Raw genomic sequence first — 18,569 nt, 5'->3', positions numbered from 1 at the left:
ACAGAGCCTCGGTGACTGATTCCTCACCTCCCCGATTCGCTGCGTGTTTCACACAGAGGCAGAATTATAAATTAAAGCAGCCCATCACCGACTTTGAGCCTCTCTTCCCATTTATACCCCCCTAAAGAAATCATTTCCCTCAAGCCCCACGTGTGCCTCTGATTAAAAATCCAAAAGCCAAGGAGATCCGTTTCATTTTTCACCCGCCCCTCAAGGGATTCCACACCTTCTTCCTTCTGCACAAACCAACTGGTGGCTGGCTGCAAGTGGACCCTGTGGGGCATTCTTCACATGCATGCCTTGGAAACCCTGGACCCCTGTGGAGGGCTCCTGGCAGACGAGGGAGGGGCAGGGCAGGGCTGGTGCTGCACAGCCTGCCACGCCCTCCTGACCTTTTCAGGAAGTGGAGGAAGATAGCTGAGCCTTGCTTGAGGGTACTGGCACCTGGACAGCACTGGAAGCTGGAACCCTGTGCTTGGGGCCTGCTATGTGACTTTAGGCAAGTCACTTCTTTCCTGCTTGCTTGCCTCAGGCTCCTCATCTGCAAAATGGGTAACTCGATTTCACAGAGTCTGTCTGAGGACCCAGCAAGGGAGAGGGCATGGAAACACTTTGCACACAGCCAGAGTTGTGCAAATAAAAAGTGGGGACATGGTGTGAGCTGGGATTGGAAGCCCCACTTCTTTTTGCCTTGTCAAGTAAGGGAGAAGAGGCAGGTATAGCGGCAAGACAGGTCAGTGGGCAAGTCACATGACGATCAAAACTTTGAAGGGAGGAAGGGGAGCTATGAGGATTTCCATGGTTGTAAGCACATCAGGGCAGTGTGCCCAGCAAGAAGTCACTCCCTGGGAAGCCAGGGTGTGGAGAGGGGTGCTGCGGGCATCAAAGCCCTCAGGGCAGGGTAGGAAATGCCTGCTGAGGCCACCTTCTGGGCAAAAGGTTGGCTCTCAGGGCTTGCATCTAAGGGTGTCACCCACCCTTTTCTCTTCCCATCACCTCAAGCACCTCCTGAGCACTTGGCACAAGGCAGGATGCTAACACTTATTTGCTGAACGAAATGGGAGCAGGTTCTCTCCTCCAACTTCTTGCTATTCAAATCGAGGTTCGGGACAACCACCTGTATGTGCATCACCTGTGCCACTGCTACACGTGCAGACTCTCTGGCTCCAGCCCAGCCCACTGAGTCAGGATTGGCATTTTTCACAAGCTCTCCAGGTAAGTCCTGTGCATCTCAACGTCTAAGAAGCATTGTTCTACCCGGCCCCCTTCTTGGGCTGCAGCCAGCCATTTCCCTGGCTGGCTGGTCACCTAGGGCCCAGTGTGGGTCAATCAATCCTGCAACATTTGGCAATTACGACACCTGATTCCCCTCTAAGAGAGACAGATTGGCACAGTCACAGAGATGTGACCTCAGCCCCAACCGCAGGAGCTGCCAAGCATAAACTCCAGGCCAAATGACACTACTTTTTTTTTTTTCCTTCCTGTGACAACTCTGTTAACATTTTTGATAAATAAGTGCTATACATTTTCTTGAAAATATGGAGTCATGGGAAAAATGCTAGAGGAAATACATCAAAATATTATGGTTATCTCTGAATGCCTGAGAAGCGGGATTACAGGCAACAGTTATTTTCTCCTGTGCCTGTTTCTAGATTTTCCCAAGTATTTTACAGAGAGCATGTTTTATTTTATGATAAAAGAATAAACTTTCCAAAAACTCTTTGCCTGGCAGCAAGAGTATTGCCCTCCCTCAATAGAGGAGATCATTGATTTGGTGGAGGGGAAGTGGTCAGCATGCAACACCCAATGGGTGAGTGACCCGCAGAGGGAACGGAGTGGGGGACCACATGCCATGGAGGCCATTGGCTGGGACACACAGGAAATGCATCAGACACTCTGCAATGCAATACAGCATCTGGGGATGGCTCACTTGGGTGTGGCAATGTTTCCTTGGAAATGTGGGGGTGGCAGTGTTGGAGGAGGGAGGAGAAGGGCTTGCAAGAGTGTGGGTTTGGAGGAAGGGGTATCAGTGGGCATCAAGGGGTATCAGTGTGCCAGGATTGGCCAGAGAAGGGCAAGGGGTGCCACCCCCATCTTAGGCAATGGAGACAGCTCCTAGTTTTGAGGGCTATAGAATGAAGATCCAGTAGTGGTGCATGGGGCTAGCCTGAGAGTTTGCCTGCGAGCCTGGAGTGTGCACGGGATTCCCTCGAAGGGAGGTGTGGGGAGTTGAGCTGCCCCTTGAATAGGAAGAGCTGACTGAATACAGCCTACCTTCCTCCTCCAAATTCCAATCATGACAGGGTTTGGCCAACTGTGCTGGCCCAAGATTAGTGACCCTCATGAGGCTTCCTTAGAGAACTTGGCCATCCCCGACAGAGATGCCGCCTGAGGACACTAGCTCAGAGAAAATGCTTGATTAGGTCCCAGGTCAATTGGGAAAGATCAAGTGTAGTCGAGAGCACTTTCCTATCACATGGGTGTGGGTTCTGTTGCGTGAAGACACCACCACCACCACTGCGAAGGCTGGCTGACATGACCATGTGCTTCTCAGACGTCAGTCATCAGCAGGTGTCATGCTAGAGATGAAGAAGCTGAGACCCAGAGGGTGGAGGCCAGTGGGCCAACTCCCCCTTCCTCAGAGGGTGCAGGCAGAACCCCGTACCTCCTTAGCTTCTCCTAGGTGCACGGCTTAGCACAACCAAATGCTAGAACCCCATAAAACAAGTGAGTTCCATCTCAGGGGTTCACGGTGTGGGCTCTGGAGTCAGACAGAGTCTGAGTCACTGCTTAGTCACTGGCTAGTAGGGCTCGTTTTCTAAAAATTTTCTTTCTCTATTTACTTGAGGGATGGAGGAGGGTGATCACTGCCATCCACGAATTTGCTTTACAAATGCTCAGAACATCCCCTGGAAACCCATCATAGAAAGTTCTGGAGTGATGGAAAAATGCCCTGGGCTTGGTGCTCTGGCCACAGCTGTGTCCCTGAGAGGCTGTGTGACCCTGAACAAATCAATGACCGTTTCTGCACCTTCATTTTCCCAATTGTAAATCAGGGCACAGCCTGCTCAACCTGCATCCCGGCTGGGATGCAGGCATCAGACAACTTCCCAAAGGCAGTTGGAAGCCACACAGACGAGTGATGTTGCTGGAGCAGGGGCACACAGAAGACGGGGAGGAGGAGAAAGGCAGGTGGGTCATGAAAGACAAGGCTTGGAAAGGAAGAGGAGTCCCAGCGTGCAGAGCTTCTAACGTCCTGTTACGGGGGTGGGCTGCGTCCTGCACGTCCTGTTATGGGGGTGGGCTGAGTCCTGCACGTCCTGTTACGGGGGTGGGCTGCGTCCTGCACATCCTGTTATGGGGGTGGGCTGCATCCTGCACATCCTGTTACGGGGGTGGGCTGCGTCCTGCACGTCCTGTTACGGAGGTGGGCTGTGTCCTGCACGTCCTGTTACGGGGTAGGCTGCGTCCTGCATGTCCTGTTACGGGGTGGGCTGCATCCTGCACGTCCTGTTATGGGGGTGGGCTGCATCCTGCACATCCTGTTATGGGGGTGGGCTGCGTCCTGCACGTCCTGTTATGGAGGTGGGCTGTGTCCTGCAAGTCCTGTTATGGGGGTGGGCTGTGTCCTGCACGTCCCATTATGGGGGTGGGCTGCATCCTGCACAGTTTCTCTGTGCCCCAGGATGCTGCCAGCACAGCTTACAAGATCTTTGGTTTTAACTCATGTGGCTGCAGACCATGGAAGACTGTGCTGTTCTAGTGCAGTCACAAGTGCCCCTGGGGTCAGGAGGGCTGTCCAAGCTTGTGTGCCTGGGGTAATGGGGTAGCAGGGCATGAGCTGGGCTGGGGCATGTTGGCAGCAGCCCCTGTTACTCACTGCACAGCTGGCCCTCGTCTTCTCCCTGGGCGCAGTCCTGGTGGAAGTCGCAGGCCCGCCCAAGCTGGAGAACTGTCCCGTTCCAACAAGTGAAGGAACTCTGCAGGGCCATCTTGGAGCCTGGGGATGTCCCTGGAGAGCACAAAGACACACACCATGGTCAGTCTGGGTGGCTCTAGGCACCCTCTGGCCTGACTGATCAGCCCTGTGGGAAGGCTGCGGGGACAGCATTAACCTGCCCTGCTGTGTCCATCCCGAGGGATGACCGAAGCAACCTCCTGTCAATCTGGCCACAACCGGGGCCAACTCCAGCAGGCTGAGAGAAAGTCCAAGCCCTTCTTCTGCCCTCATCCTGCTGGGGATCTCACACTCTCATGATGGTGGGTAACAGGCAGAGTAGCTGAGGTTTTTCCACATTCCCCAAACATTCAAGGGTTCCCAAACCCATGGCTTTAGCGTGCCAGGTGGACAGCCTACAGGTGGAGTCTCGTTTGCACAGACAACTCTATCCTCAAGGTCACTTCTGGGGTACCGCTAGCATATGTTGTCCAATACACCCTACCAACCATGTTCTGGACCTCAGATTCTACCATTTGTTGAGTAGATTCTAGAAACATATAGCACTTCCCGTTGTGAAGAACAGCACTGTTTGAGAGCCTGGGCCCTGGGCCCAGACCTGGCTCCTCCAAGACTGGCTGTGTGAGGCTGACCATGTCCCACCTCTGTCTGGAGGGATTTTGACTATATCTTTAACATCTGCTCCAGTTCTGAAATTCTTAGAGAAATCACATTATTGAGTGGGAGAAGGGGCAGTTTACAGTGAACACATTAGCAGTATTAGTTTCTGTACTCAGAATGAAGCACTATGATATTGAATTAACCTATGGCCACTCAGGTATCTGTAGGCCCCAGAGATTCAGACTACAGGGAGAGGGCTGGCTTGGCCTAGCCTCTTTTACGGATGAATGGCTTTGCCTGGGATCCTCCAGCAAGGCCTGGGGCTGTCTTCTGCTACTTGGGATTTTCTGGTCCCTGCGGAGATGAGCAGGCAGAGCCCACTGGGGTTGACCCCCAAGTGTGGCTGCCTTGCCTTCTGCCTGGCTTTCTGGCCCCATCACCGTGGTACCTGGTGCCACAACAGTCTCCCATTTCTATCCCCACACACCTCAGTGCTCAGCTGGAAGGGCAGAGGATGAGCCAGGAAGGGCAAATCCCCAGTGTCCCTGAGCCTCATGTCTGCATGGGCTTCTCCAAGCCCGGCTGCATGACTCAGCTGATTCTGATGTGGGGCTCTTCAAGTTAGATAACCTTCAATCCCTAAAAATCTCATGATCTTCCATTCACCGGACTGTCCCAAACAGCACTGAAATCAATGCCAACTCTAGCCAGTTCACTTCTAGAATTCTTCTGTCTACCTTAGCACTTCTGGCTCTGTGAGGAAGCTAGGCAAGTCCTAGTGGCAACAGGGAAATAGAGGTCAAGAGGTTTGGCGACTTGTTTAAGGTCACACAGCTAGCACTGGACCTCAGGCCCAGCCTGTCGGACTGTAAAGCTGCCTTTCCATCTCATAGAGGGACAATGTGGGAGGTGGCCCTGTGCCCTCTTTTCCAGGCTAGCCCAGAGGAGGCTCAGCTTGTCAGATGACAGCAGGTAGGCACCTGATGCTGTCAGACTGGCCTCCAGCCTGGCCAGGTATTCTGCTCCACAGCATGAGAAAACAGTCCCACTTCCTTCCAAAAAATCACATCTGAGCCCTTTAGCTTGCTATTCAAGGCCTCCTGTGATCTGGGCCTGATTCCTTTGCTGTCTCACTGTCTCTGTCTCCATGTACACCCAGGCTGCAGGGCCACGCAACATTCATGTGATGGTACACTTGCTATCTGTCCAGGTCCACAGACACAGCCTGTGACAATCTTCACAGCTCCCCACCCTCACTTGGCCATGGTTCCAGACTACCTGGCTGTAGAACATGTGTGCAAGTCCTCATCATCTCCAACTGGTTGTTTGAGCCTCGAGGTTCCTCCAGCTCTAGCCAGTGTCTACCCCACCAGGGTTCATGAATAGTCTGAACATTTGGTTAGCTATCCATGGCTGAATAATGTGACATCCTATCTCCTGGAATAACGTCTTGCCTTACATGGTTAAAGGGACTTTGCTGATGTGATTCAGGTCTTCAGAGGAAAGATTCTTCTGGATTACCCAGGTGGGTCCAAGATGACCACAAAGATCCTCATGAAAAAGATTACCCAGGTGGGTCCAAGATGACCACACAGATCCTCATGAAAAAGAAGCAAGAAAGTGAAAGGAAGAAGGAAGAGATGTGTGGGGCGGATGTTGTGGCATAGCAGGTTGAGTCTCTGCCTAAGACACCCGCATCCCAAATGGGAGTGCTGGTTTGAGTCCCGCTACTCCATGCTTCTGATCCAGCTTCCTGCTAATGTTCCTGGATAGGGAGCAGATGATGGCTCAAGAACTTGAATATCTGCCTTCCACGGGGTAGAGCTGGATGGAGTTCCAGGCTCCTGGCTTTGGTTTGGCCCAGGCCTGGCTGTGGCAGGCATTTGCAAAGTGAATTTGTGGATGGAAGAGCTCTGTCTCTCTATTACTGTGCCTTTCACATAAATTAGTTTTAAAAAGAAGATATTGAATTCTTTAAAAAAATAGATGTGATGATGGAAGCAAGAATATGGAATAATGGGAGGAAGGGGCCAGGCCCAAAGGAGTGCAGGCAGCCATGAGGAGCTGGAAAAAGCAAGGGAACAGATTCTCTCTTGGAGCCTCCGGGAGGAACCAGCCCCGCCCAACAGAATGGCTTCAGCCCAGAGAAATGGATTTCTGCCCTCCAGAACCATAAAAGTGAATAAATTTGGCTGTTTTAAGCCATTAAGTTTGTGGTAGTTTGTTACAGCAGCCATGGAAGATTAATGCACATCCAAACCCAATTCCAGCTGAAATCAGAGGCTGCGTCAGCTGGGCTCTGGTCATCAGAAACCCGCCACAGCTTAAGGTCAATGGCTCAGTTCTTTGGCTTGTTTTTTTGTGACAAAATGTTTGTGGTTCCCTGGCCGAGTCGCCTCTACCTCATTCTTCCTTACAGAGAAGGGGAAGAAAGGCCACCCCATCTGTTCCTGGGCCTCAGACAAGGCTTCTCCCAAATACCTTCTGCATTCCAAGTGAAGGGCAACACAAAATCCACCCCCACCCTTCAAACCCTCCCCAGTCCCAGATATTCTCAGAGAAACTCCCAGGGCCAAAACACCAAGGGAAAGGCAGAACGAGACAGTGTTCATTTTAAAAGGTAAATGCCAAATTCACCTTGGAGCTTTCATTCTGTGCATCAGCTCTTCACTTGTCAATCATGTCCTCCTGGGAGCTGGCAAGTGAAACGCTTTCTCAGCAAGGGGGTGCTGGTCTGTGGCAGGTGCAGTCTCCCCCACAGAGAGGAGGGGGTGGGAGTCACTGCACTGACCTCAGGGTTGATGGGGGCATCTGCGGGGTGCCCAGGAACAGGTTCACTGTACCTGTCGGCTCACATGGCCTTATAACAACCAGGACAGAGTGGTGCCTGGATTTCTAAGTCCCATGACACTGTCTGCTCTCTCTGCCACTCTTGCAGGGTGAGACAATTCAGGTAATAAGAAAAGTTCTTCCCCTGTGCTTGATGATTTCATTTCCAAGCACTTTTCCCCTATGTCTTATCACGGGTGATCATTAAATACAGTTAGGATCTATTACTGTCATTCTTAGCCCTATCACAGACAACATTAGCAAACTCAACAACCTGTGAGGTCTCCCTCATCTCTGGCACCCATCTAAGCTGGGCTGTGCTTTGTGCACACCTTGCATCTCAGTGTGTGCCTCCGTGAACCCTCGAGTGCTTCACACACCAAATACCTGTCATTCCCTGAACAGGACTTGCAGCTTCTTTTACTTTCCTTCCTTCTAAAAATACTGGCATACGCCCATTGTCTGAAGTTGGAAAGAAGGGTCAAAGGAACAAAAAATAACACCCAGGATCCCACCACCCGGAGGCCACCATTTTTTAACAGCTTTGTAGATTTTTTTCTTTAGCTTAGTTTTTTTTCCCACCTATGCTTCAAAAGTGTGTGCATTCATGTCATATGTAAACAGATCTTAAAATAATTAAGCTGGCAACACAAGGTTTTCCGAAGGCCTTAAAAATTCCCATAAGAATATTTTTAATGGTTACAATGCTACGTGATATGTTGCATCATTTATTTGAACATTATTTAACGATTGGCCTGCTAGTGTGTTTATAATAACACTTTGAAGAATATCTTTGAGCATAAACCTTTGCAGGCATTTCAGATTATTTTCATAGGCTAGATTCCCAGAAGTGGAATTACTGAATCAAAAGGTATAAACATTTTAAAGGCTCTTTATACATATTGCCAAATTGGTTTCTAGAAGTTAATCCAATTTACCTTCCTCCACAGCTGTGTTCATACATGCATGTCCATCCTGCCACTTCCTGAGCACTAATTTTTAACTAAAGGCATCTCCCTGTTTTATTTATTTTTAAGATTTATTTATTTATTTATTTGAAAGTCAAAGTTACATAGAGAGAGAAGGAGAGAGAGAGAGGGGAAAAAAAAAAAAGAGAGAGAGAGAGAGGTTCTCCATCCGCTGGTTCACTCCCCAATTGGTGGCAATGGCCAGAGCTGCACTGATCTGAAGCCAGGAGCCAGGAGCTTCTTCCAGGTCTCCCATGTGGGAGCAGGGGCCCAAGGACTTAGGCCATCTTCTACTGCTTTCCCAGGCCATAGCAGAGAGCTGGATCAGAAGTGAGGCAGCTGGGACTTGAACGGGCGCCTACAGGGGATGCTGACACTGCAGGTGGCAGCTTTACCCACTAAGCCACAGCACTGGCTCCTGCTGTTTTATTTTGAATTTCTTTGATAGTGAAGTTGTTCCCCCCACCCCCCCAACATGTTACCAGCTTTCTTTTGTTCTTTCCAACTTCAGTTTTTAGGGAATTGGCCACTTCCTTTTGCTAACTTGTCTGTTAAGTTCTTCGTGGTTTCACATGGAGTTGCATGAAATCATTAACAGGGTGTAAAACTTTTGTTATGGGTTTGTCAGATTTCCCCAGTAACTCCTGTATATTTTCATTCTATTTATGATGTATGTCTATATACCAGCATTTTATATTTTCAGGCAATCCAAGCCCATCCATATTTTCCTCGGTGGTTTCTTCCTTTTCTTTGGTGCTCGGAGAGTTTGCTCCCTGTGGGCTTAGAAGGTAACAAGGGGGTCACTCTTCACGGTGCTGCCTGTCCTCTCCCCTGGGAATGCCTGCCGCCAATTCCTCACTTGTCTGTGACGTCTGTGTAGGTTCTACCATTCTACCCCTCCAGACGGTTCTTTACCTGGGCTTCTATGGCATGTTTCCGCCCACAGTGAACATGGTAGCCCTGCCCCTCCCTTGTTACTAGCTACTTGCATGCCTGTCTTCCTCATAAAATCGTCGGGCCCATGAAAGGAGGGACCCAGCTTCATCTTCCTGAGCCTGCAACCGTGCCTGTATATACAGATCCCTCCAGCCCAATAGTTGGGAACTGAACGGATCCTGTGTATCAGCTTGTCGCTCCCCCTCTTCGTGGAGGAACGACACTAAACCCTGCCTAGGTTTCCTATCCAAGTCACGGCACCATTATGCCTCCTAAGTTTCCTATCCAAGTCACGGCACCATTATGTCGCTCCCCCTCTTCGTGGAGGAACGACATAGGACCCTGTGCTGTTCTTTTGTCTGCTCGGCCCTCCCCGGGTTTGCTGCTGGTTCTTCCCGGGTTGGCTACCGACCCTTCCACCTCCGTGGAAGGGCGGTTCCCCCTGCCACTTTCCCCACTTCCGCGGGGGAGCGGCACACCGCCGGCCAGCTCTCTCGGGGGCTGCTCAGATGTTCCTCAGGTGTTCCTCTTAGATGTTCCTCGTGCATGTTGTCTCTCTCCTCCTTTATAGTCCTCTTCCACCAATCCCAACTCTGCTACCCACACGCCGAGTACGCTGCTCTCCTCCAATCAGGAGCAAGATCAGCTCCTGCAGGTCATCACTCAAGTTGGCGAGAGGCAGCTGCGTAGAAGCTGTTTACTCCTCTCCCAGCGCCATATTGTGGGAGAGCAGATGCATAGAATAAGTCTTAATTCGAGTAACAGTCTAGTCCAAGTTGCTCCCCACATCAGCTGAGGCAGGTATTATTACGCCCATTTTATGGTGGAGAATACAAAGGCCTGGAGCAATCAAAAGGCTTGCAGAAGAGCTGGTAGAAACCCACCGTGTTTGACACTTTGCTCTCTGTCCTTTGCGCCGTGTCTGTCTGTGGGGATCATCCAAGTGGACAGTGGGGATGGAGGGCGGAAGTTGATCCACAAGCCTGACCAAGGAAGGTGTACAGGAGGGAGGGCACTGCTGCTCTCACTCTCCAGGGGATGGGTTTTATCCCCAGGACCTCTCCTCCTGGCTGAAGCACAGCCGTAGCCCATACCTCGCCTCTACCAACTCCTCCCCATCTCCTTTCCCCAGTTGGAGAATTCCAAGCTCCGCAGCAGAGCCTCCTCTGTACCATGGGGAGCTTTCTGCCTATGAGAGATTCAATTAGATGGACGCACGGCCAGCCCAAACTCAAAACTAATGAGGCGCAACCAAAAACAACTGCTCTGTCTTCTCAAGTTCTCTTTTTATGGGGTCCATAAATTCCAAGGTGGGAAGTACCCTTGGTGAGTGGTTCTAATCGAGGGCTTGAGTTTCCCAAACAGCATCCTCTCTTGGTTGTGCAGTGACTCTTCTGGTCTGCAGGTAGGGGAGGCCGAGGCATGGACTGTCACAGTCAGCCTCCAGAGCAGCTGGGAAGGGACCCGGGTGGGCGTGGACAGCCAGCCCTTTCCCGCATGCACTTCCGGCACATCCTGCCCATGGGTGCTGGGGGTTCCTGGTCACCCCTCAAACACCCATGAGCCCTAATCGCAGGAAGGTAAGAGAGTGCTGGTACCAAGTCGCTCTGGGTAGAGCCGGGGCTTGGGAGCTTTTACTCCATAAATGTTTTCTCTGTGGAAATTTGCTTATTAGTCTTTAAACAGCAGCTCTTCCCAGACCCAGGATGCAAGCCACCGGGGATGGCACGCTGTCGTCATTCCTTACCTCTACATAGCATCCTGACAGCTTCCAATGCGCCTTCCTATCCTTCCGTGCTCGAACCTCATAAAAAACTGGCAGAACAGTTATTATTCCCACTTGACTAATCAGAAGACTGAGGATTCAAGAGCCTAAACTAAGTACAGAGAAATTCTCTCTAGGCCGGCGCCGCGGCTCACTAGGCTAATCCTCCGCCTAGCGGCGCCGGCACACCGGGTTCTAGTCCCGGTTGGGGCGCCGGATTCTGTCCCGGTTGCCCCTCTTCCAGGCCAGCCCTCTGCTGTGGCCAGGGAGTGCAGTGGAGGATGGCCCAGGTGCTTGGGCCCTGCACCCCATGGGAGACCAGGAAAAGCACCTGGCTCCTGGCTCCTGCCATCAGATCAGCGCGGTGCGCTGGCCGCAGCGCGCCGGCCGCGGCGGCCATTGGAGGGTGAACCAACGGCAAAGGAAGACCTTTCTCTCTGTCTCTCTCTCTCACTGTCCACTCTGCCTGTCAAAAAAAAAAAAATTCTCTCTAAACAGCCGGCGACCTAACCGTGTGCTGGGCCTGGGGTCCGGCCAGGGGATCCCAGGGGCAACACCTGTCCCCCGACACACAGACCAGACGGTCCTCTAGGAGACAAGCCCCGACTGTCCATGGGAGGCCCTGGGGACGGGACAGTCAGCAGGTTCTACCTGGACCAAAGAAGTCAGCATCCCTGGAGGACAGGCCAGGGGCACTGGCAGTTTTCATAGCTCCCCCGTGATCCTCGGCGCACACAATTGAGTATCACTTCCTTGGAGGGCTGAGGATCTGCTGAAGATCTGCACCTTGGTCACCACTGCTGCTGGATACAGTGAGGACGTTCACTTCAAATCCTATCTCCAAGACCCCTTCCACCTCCGATGGCCTGATGCTGGGGCTCTGGGCAGTGGCTGTTGGCGGCTATGTTCGTGAAGTTGATACAGTCAGTACCAACTTTTAAAAATGACTTTTTAAGATTTATTGATTTGAAAGGCAGAGTGACAGAGAGAGAGAGAGATAGAGAGAGAGAGAAAGAGAGAGAGAGAATCTTTCCACTGGTTCACTCCTCAAATGGCTGCAACGGCCCAGACTGGGTCAGGCTGAAGCCAGGAGTCAGGTACGCCAAGCTGGTCTTCCACATGGGTAGCACAGTCCCAAGCACCTAGGCCGTCTTCTGCTGCCTTCCCAGGTACATTAGCAGGCAGCTGGATTGGAAGCAGAGCAGCCAGGACTTGAGCCGGTGCTCTGATGATGGGATGCCAGCAGAGCAAGTGGCAGCTTAACCTGCAGCACCACAATGCTGCCCCAGTCAGGGCCAACTTTGCGACTGCTGGCCATTGTTAACGAGTCTCTCCTGAAGCCCTCCGGCTTCTTAGGCCTCTTTACTGAGCCACTCACCAGCAAGCTTGCTCATGCTGGCATCTTCTGTCTCAGTCACCTGCCACTTTGCATCCTGGAACACAGCTCCTCAAACAGCATGCCACACCTGCTAGCCTATTTGTCTCCTCTCCAGATGCAACAGAAATTAGCCCAGATTGGCACTGGAGACCTGTGCAGCTCAGGTAAGCTACCTGAGTCGCTGTTCTACACTGCAGGTGACTTGCTGGGTTTCCTGGCTGAGAAGGATTCCATTTACCTAATTGTGCATTCCAGACAGGAACCCATCCATGCCCTCCTCCTTTGATTGTGTCTTGGAGATCTGATGCTACAGAATCCACACCACTCTCCAAACTCAAATTTCTTTTTTAAAATGAATGTCAAATTTTAGGGCACTTAATTAATTTTTAATTAAAGTGATTTATGTGGCCTTAAAAAAGGCACATTTGTCTCAGCTTTCTGGCTGTCTCCCACCTGCTTGCTCTTGCCTAACCAATGACGCTCGTTAAAGGCGGGGAAATTGAGTACCGCTTCAGTGAGAAGGGGGTCTTGCTCTTAAATGAAAGCTTAGGGGAGACGACGCAGGGAGGAGCCCAGCATCTGGGGGAGACGGCGGGGTCAGGCCTGGGCTGGGATCCCGAGGCTGAATGGAAACCTAATATTTCCTGGGACTGGGAGAATCAGGTGCTCAAGGGTAAACAAGCCAGAGACGTGAAAATGGATGGTGACATGATGAGGATGTAGTCCAGCAGCGAACACAGGCTAACAGCCACACTTGCCTTGCTGACGTTAATGGGGGTGTTGGAAGGCCTGGGAACTGTATAAATTAAGCCTGGCAGAGACCAGCCCTGCCGAGGGCTTTGGGTCTCATAAATTGTAGTGTGGACAACCTCATTAAACAGCTGGCACCCTGGTTTCCTACTCAAAATGTAAATCGGCGAGGAGAGAGCTGTGGGTGGCTTCCGGAGGGCTGGGTAGGAAAGCACCTTTCTGGGTACCTGGAGGGCTGGCTCCAGCCCTGCACTTACCACTAGTGCTCTGGGACTGTGAGCGAGTCCCAGCTCTGCCGGGCCTCAGCTGCCTGATTTCCACAAGTGCTCTGAATGGAGGCTTTGCACGTGTGGCACGGGCCACTTCTCCAACCTTCTCAAACCTATCTGGCTGCATCGTCAGCTAAGGAACTCAGACACCACTTTCCCCAATTACTGGCTCTTCTCCCTTGAAGAGAGACATGCATTTCCCTTGCGGATGGCGGGGATTGGGGGGACCTGGAATTGGCCACGTGCCTTTACCTGTGCCCCCACTTACTCTGTGGAGTCTTTCTGTCCACATTGCTAGCTTCTCCCCTAAACTCCAAGTTCCTTGAGACAGAGGGTCCACCTCACATGTTTCATCTAGAGCGTCAAGCACACAGCAAGTGCTCATGAGTGTGCATGGGAGGAGTTAGACAACAGATCCCTGAGTTTCCATGGAAGAAGGCTGTCAGGTGGAGTTCCCTGGTGTTGCTAGAATTGCGGGCTCCTTTGGGTTATACTGCCGGAATGCCATCCATTCCACCCCCATCCCATTCAATCTTTGGTTTCCTTAATGGCTACTTTCAGAATTTCTGCCATGTGCCTGGCACTGGGGTGAGCAGCGAAGACGGAGTAACATGGGAGGCCTAGCTCGGGAGGGTGAGTCACTGGAGTCGTCTCTGGGGAGCTGATGTATGAGTGATTAGCGGAGGAGGAAGAGATGGCTGTGGACGAGCAGGAACTGCGAGGCTTGGGATGGGAAAGGATGCTCCCGGGAAACAGAGAAGAGGCCAGCAGGGCTCAGGAGCGTCACAGAGGGTCACAGGTCACGAGGTGGTGGAAGGTGACAGAGGCCCAAGCAGGCAGGACCCCGAGGGCTGTGGTAAGGCACATGGATTGTATTTAAGGAGTTTAGACGAGAGACTGAAAAGACTCAGTAAGTTGTTAAAGAGATCATTCTGGGTGCTTCAGGGAGATGGACCGGAGAGGGCACCGGAAGTGGGCAAAGCAGTCAGCGGAGAGTTGCAGAGGCAGCTGGGATGAGGCTGGGGACGACTCTGGAGCTGGGGGCAGTGAGCAGGGGTCTTGGAAGTGACCCCAACATGACGGGCTGGTGGCCTGGAGGTGAGGGTGAGAGAGCAGCAAGAAGATAGCTCTAGGCTGTGACCCAGGCTGCCAGCTGACACGACAGAGCCACTCAGGGCTTCTTCTAAAATCCCGGGTCCCCGGACAAGGCCAGTCTCCACATGCGTTCACTGAGAACCACACAGCGTTCGCAGGAAGGCAGAATGTGTTTCATTTTCGCGGTTGAGCTCTCTGAAGAAATTAAATTTTTCTTATTCCTTTGTATCCCCAACAGCTCCTTAATTTTGTCGCATGGTCTTTTTCCTAAGGTTTCCCTATTCAACATTAATCTTCATTGCTTTTGCTGAAAAGACACACCAATAATTTTTATTTTTAATATTATAAATGACCTCCATGTACATTTTCCCATTAATCTCCTTGAAAAGTGGTGACATTTAACCATTCTGCACTGGAGCGCCCCATAAACTATGTCGCTTTCTTCTCTTGTTTGTTCAGTAAATAAGGAGCAATTCCAATTGTACCTTGGAGAATTAATAATAATCACAAACAAATTACAGCCAAAGCTGAGCCTGCTGCAGGCACCGGGCCTGGGGCTGCCACAGAGCAGGCTGCTGGGAGGGGGACAGTCAAGGCGGGCAGGGGTCTTTCAGCCTGGAGGGACAGGGACAGGGCTGCCTGCTGGCCGGGCTCATGCTGCCCTCCTGAGGCGTCTCCAGTGGAGGGAGCTGGAGCATCGAGGAGACGAGAGTTCGTCCTGCCCCCACTGGACCCATGTAGCCATGGCGGAAGGGCTGTCTGCTTGCTGAACAGACAAGGTAGCCACTGGGTGCTGCTGCACACGTCCGTCACGGTGACAATCACCATCCCCTCACCACGGACTGAGTGCTCAGGCTCTAGGCGCTGTCCTACAGGCTTCTCAGGCATTATTTAGAACGTGCTGCACCGTGTGAAGTTCTTGTTCATATCTCTCTCTCTCTCTCTTTTTTTTTTTTTGACAGGCAGAGTGGACAGCGAGAGAGAGAGACAGAGAAAGGTCTTCCTTTACTGTTGGTTCACCCTCCAATGGCCGCCGCAGCCGGCGCGCTGTGGCCGGCGCACCGCGCTGATCCGAAGCCAGGAGCCAGGTGTTTCTCCTGGTCTCCTATGGGGTGCAGGGCCCAAGCACCTGGGCCATCCTCCACTGCCTTCCCGGGCCACAGCAGAGAGCTGGCCTGGAAGAGGGACAACCGGGACAGAATCCGGCGCCCCGACCGGGACTAGAACCTGGTGTGCCGGCGCCGCTAGGCGGAGGATTAGCTTGTTAACTGTGGCGCCGGCCTTGTTCATATCTCTTTTGACTGAGAAGGAAACTAGGACCACCCCCCCCCCGCCCCCACCCCCACCCTCCGGTCACAGGGCTTTGGCAGAGCTAGGATTTCATGTCTGCCTGACGTGGATTCCCGTGGTCTTTAACAATATGCAGAGCCACCAGGGTGGAAAAGGCCATTCTCAGAGCCCCAGGGATACAAGAAGGAGGCCTGTGAACCTGGACGTGGCAGGGACAGAGAGACAAAGCATGGCAGGCAAGCTGGCGGTCCCCAGGAGCCGGGGGAAGGATGGGCTGGAGGCTGAGGCTGGCTGGGATCCTGGAGCAAGATTCCAGTCTCTCAAAGGGCTGGCAGGAACGGTTTTAGAAAAACAATATCCCAAGGAGATACTAAATCCAGGCCCAGGCCAGGGGAACAAGATGTGACCTGAACACCAGTATTTACACAAACGGCAACACTCTTGTCTCCATCAGAGTTTGCCGGGGTCAAAGCAGATAATCATGGAAAAGTGCTTTTAAAATCACCTAGTGCCAGCAGATAATTAGGACTTTATTTTTAAAACTAACCACATGACAGTTATACCCAGTTTCACTACGTCCATTGGATGCTAGCTCCCCCATCTCCATCTTTACTAAAACGCTACCTTCACACTGGAGATTTCCCTGGTGACTTCGTGTGACATCTTTCCCCTGCCCCAGCCTGAATCACAGACACTGCCGGCTCCCTTCCCCGCTGTTTACCGCTGGGCAAGACACAGAGTTTCCTGATCAGTTCTGTGGCTGGTCTTACCCAGGACTAGCAGTCAGGGGCTGACAGCCTGGTGTGCTTTCGCTGCTGGCTCCTCGGGGCCTAGAACAAAGCCTGGCACAGAGTGGGAGCTCAATAAAAGTTTGTTGAAAGAGTAAGTGAATAACGCCCTTCAATAAGTAACTTTGGGTAATGGATTCAGAAACAGGATTTGTGCTTTAGTCACGATTTAGAATTGCGAGTTCAGAGAAAAGGCATTTCACTGAGGAGGACTTGATCCCCGTGGCTGCAGGTGCACAGCACTGGGATGTGTCTGCATAAAGAGAAATCACGTAAGAGGGGCATTGCATTTGCTAAAGACCTCGCTCAGTGCCACCAACTCCATTCATGATGACAGCTGTACCCGCGTACCTGTGAGCACTGACTGGGGGTCAATGCAGTTATTGCCGCTGCAGCTGCAGCTGCTGGGAACCACAGCACACACAGGGGAGTGATGGCCAAGTCACAGGAAGTCATGAGAGGCTAGGAGATGGTCAGAAAGTGCCTCCCACTCCAGGCCCCAAACCAGGAGGCACCAGGCCCCAGGCTAGCAGTGTGTCTGGATGGGCCATCCTTCCATCCAGGGTCAAGAGGAGGCAAGGTTTCCTTGGAGGGGATGTGAAGAATTTCAGTGTCATTCAATGCAATGGGCACAGCCAAGGGCAAAGGCATCCAGAAAGAGGCCAGGAGTCTCCCGTGGAAAAATCAAGGTCATGTGGTTTGGCTGGTAGCCAAGACCCTCACTGCACTAGTAAGACGCATGGGAGGGTGCGACCTCAGAACCACACAACTGGGAGAGACCTAATGAGAAAGAAATGGGTGGGTGACAGGCAGGCAGGAAGGATAAATAGTAAGAGTGAGAAGGAATAATATTCAATGAGAACTTGGAGTGTATCAGCCATTTCCCCATGTGTTAGCTTTTACTTGATTCCTTGAATGGACAAAGCAGTGAAAAACAGCAAGTGTTGCTGAGGATGGGGAGAAATTGGTGCTTCTGCATTGTTGGTGGGGACGTAAGATGGAGCTACTTTGGAAAACAGTATGGTAATCCCTGAGAAAATTAAAAACAGAATTATCATATGATCCAGCAATTCTACCTCCAGTGATATATGCAGAAGCAGAAAGCAGAGGCTTGGAGAGATGTTTGTGCACTCCTGTTCACAGCAGCATCATTCACGATTGCCAAAAGGTGGAGGCGACCGACATTGCCACCAGTGGAAGGATGTGGATGCCCACAGTGGAATTCCACTTAGCCTTAAAAAGGAAGGGAGTTCTGCTATACGCTACAGCACAGATGAATCGTGAGGCTGTAAGGCCAAGTTAAAAAAGCCAGCAGCAAAAAGACAAATGGATGATTTCACATATAGGGGCTACTGAGAACAGTCAAATTCATAGAGACAGGAAGTGGAATGGTAGCTGCAGGGTCTGAAGAATGGGGGCACTGAGGAATTGTCTAATGGGTGTGGAGTTTGGGTTTGGGAAGATGAAAAAGTTCTGAAAATTAGTTGCACTATGCTGCTGAATACATTTAAATATTCCTGAACTCTATGCTTAGAAATGGTTATTATAGTAAATTTTAAGTTATATGCATTTTGCCTCATTTTTTTAAAATGACTGCTTATATTGGCCTTAAAAATAAGCCTTAATTTAGATGACTACTGAGAAAAGCCTGTTGCTGTGGCTGTGGAAGGCGTTCAAGCTCTTTTTTATTTCTTCTCTTTCTTCTACCAAATCCCCCTCTGGTTGCTTTCAGTGGAATATGCTGGCAGTGGCCAGAGCTGGGACTGGCAGTGAGGAGGTCTCAGATAACCTGATGCTGTCATGTGACCTTGGACTAGGTATTTGTTTCTCTCATTCCAAGTCTGCTTATCTGTGGAATGACAGAGCTGGATCAGGTGGGCTCCAAAGTGTCTGTCTTCTCCTATTGTGAGTCATGGTCTCAGCCAACAGGGAACAGTGAAGAG

At 51.5% G+C, this 18,569-nt stretch overlaps 1 protein-coding gene across 2 annotated transcripts in view; it reads right to left on the bottom strand.

Moving 5' to 3' along the window:
* ALK (ALK receptor tyrosine kinase) overlaps nt 1-18,569 on the bottom strand; it is a 774,540-nt gene that overhangs the window by 120,677 nt on the left and 635,294 nt on the right. For both annotated transcript variants that reach the window (XR_016229509.1, XM_051843042.3), the window contains exon 6: nt 3,881-4,012. Coding sequence is in view for 1 of the 2 variants with exons in the window: in XM_051843042.3 (XP_051699002.1) it covers nt 3,881-4,012 (132 nt within the window). In the remaining variant the exon portion in view is untranslated. The remainder of the gene's footprint in view (nt 1-3,880; nt 4,013-18,569) is intronic.

This window comes from Oryctolagus cuniculus, chromosome 2, assembly GCF_051225735.1.
Source record: "Oryctolagus cuniculus isolate XC-2025 breed Fujian yellow rabbit chromosome 2, ASM5122573v1, whole genome shotgun sequence".
Lineage (NCBI taxonomy): Eukaryota > Metazoa > Chordata > Mammalia > Lagomorpha > Leporidae > Oryctolagus > Oryctolagus cuniculus.
This window is presented reverse-complemented; position numbering and strand designations above follow the sequence as displayed.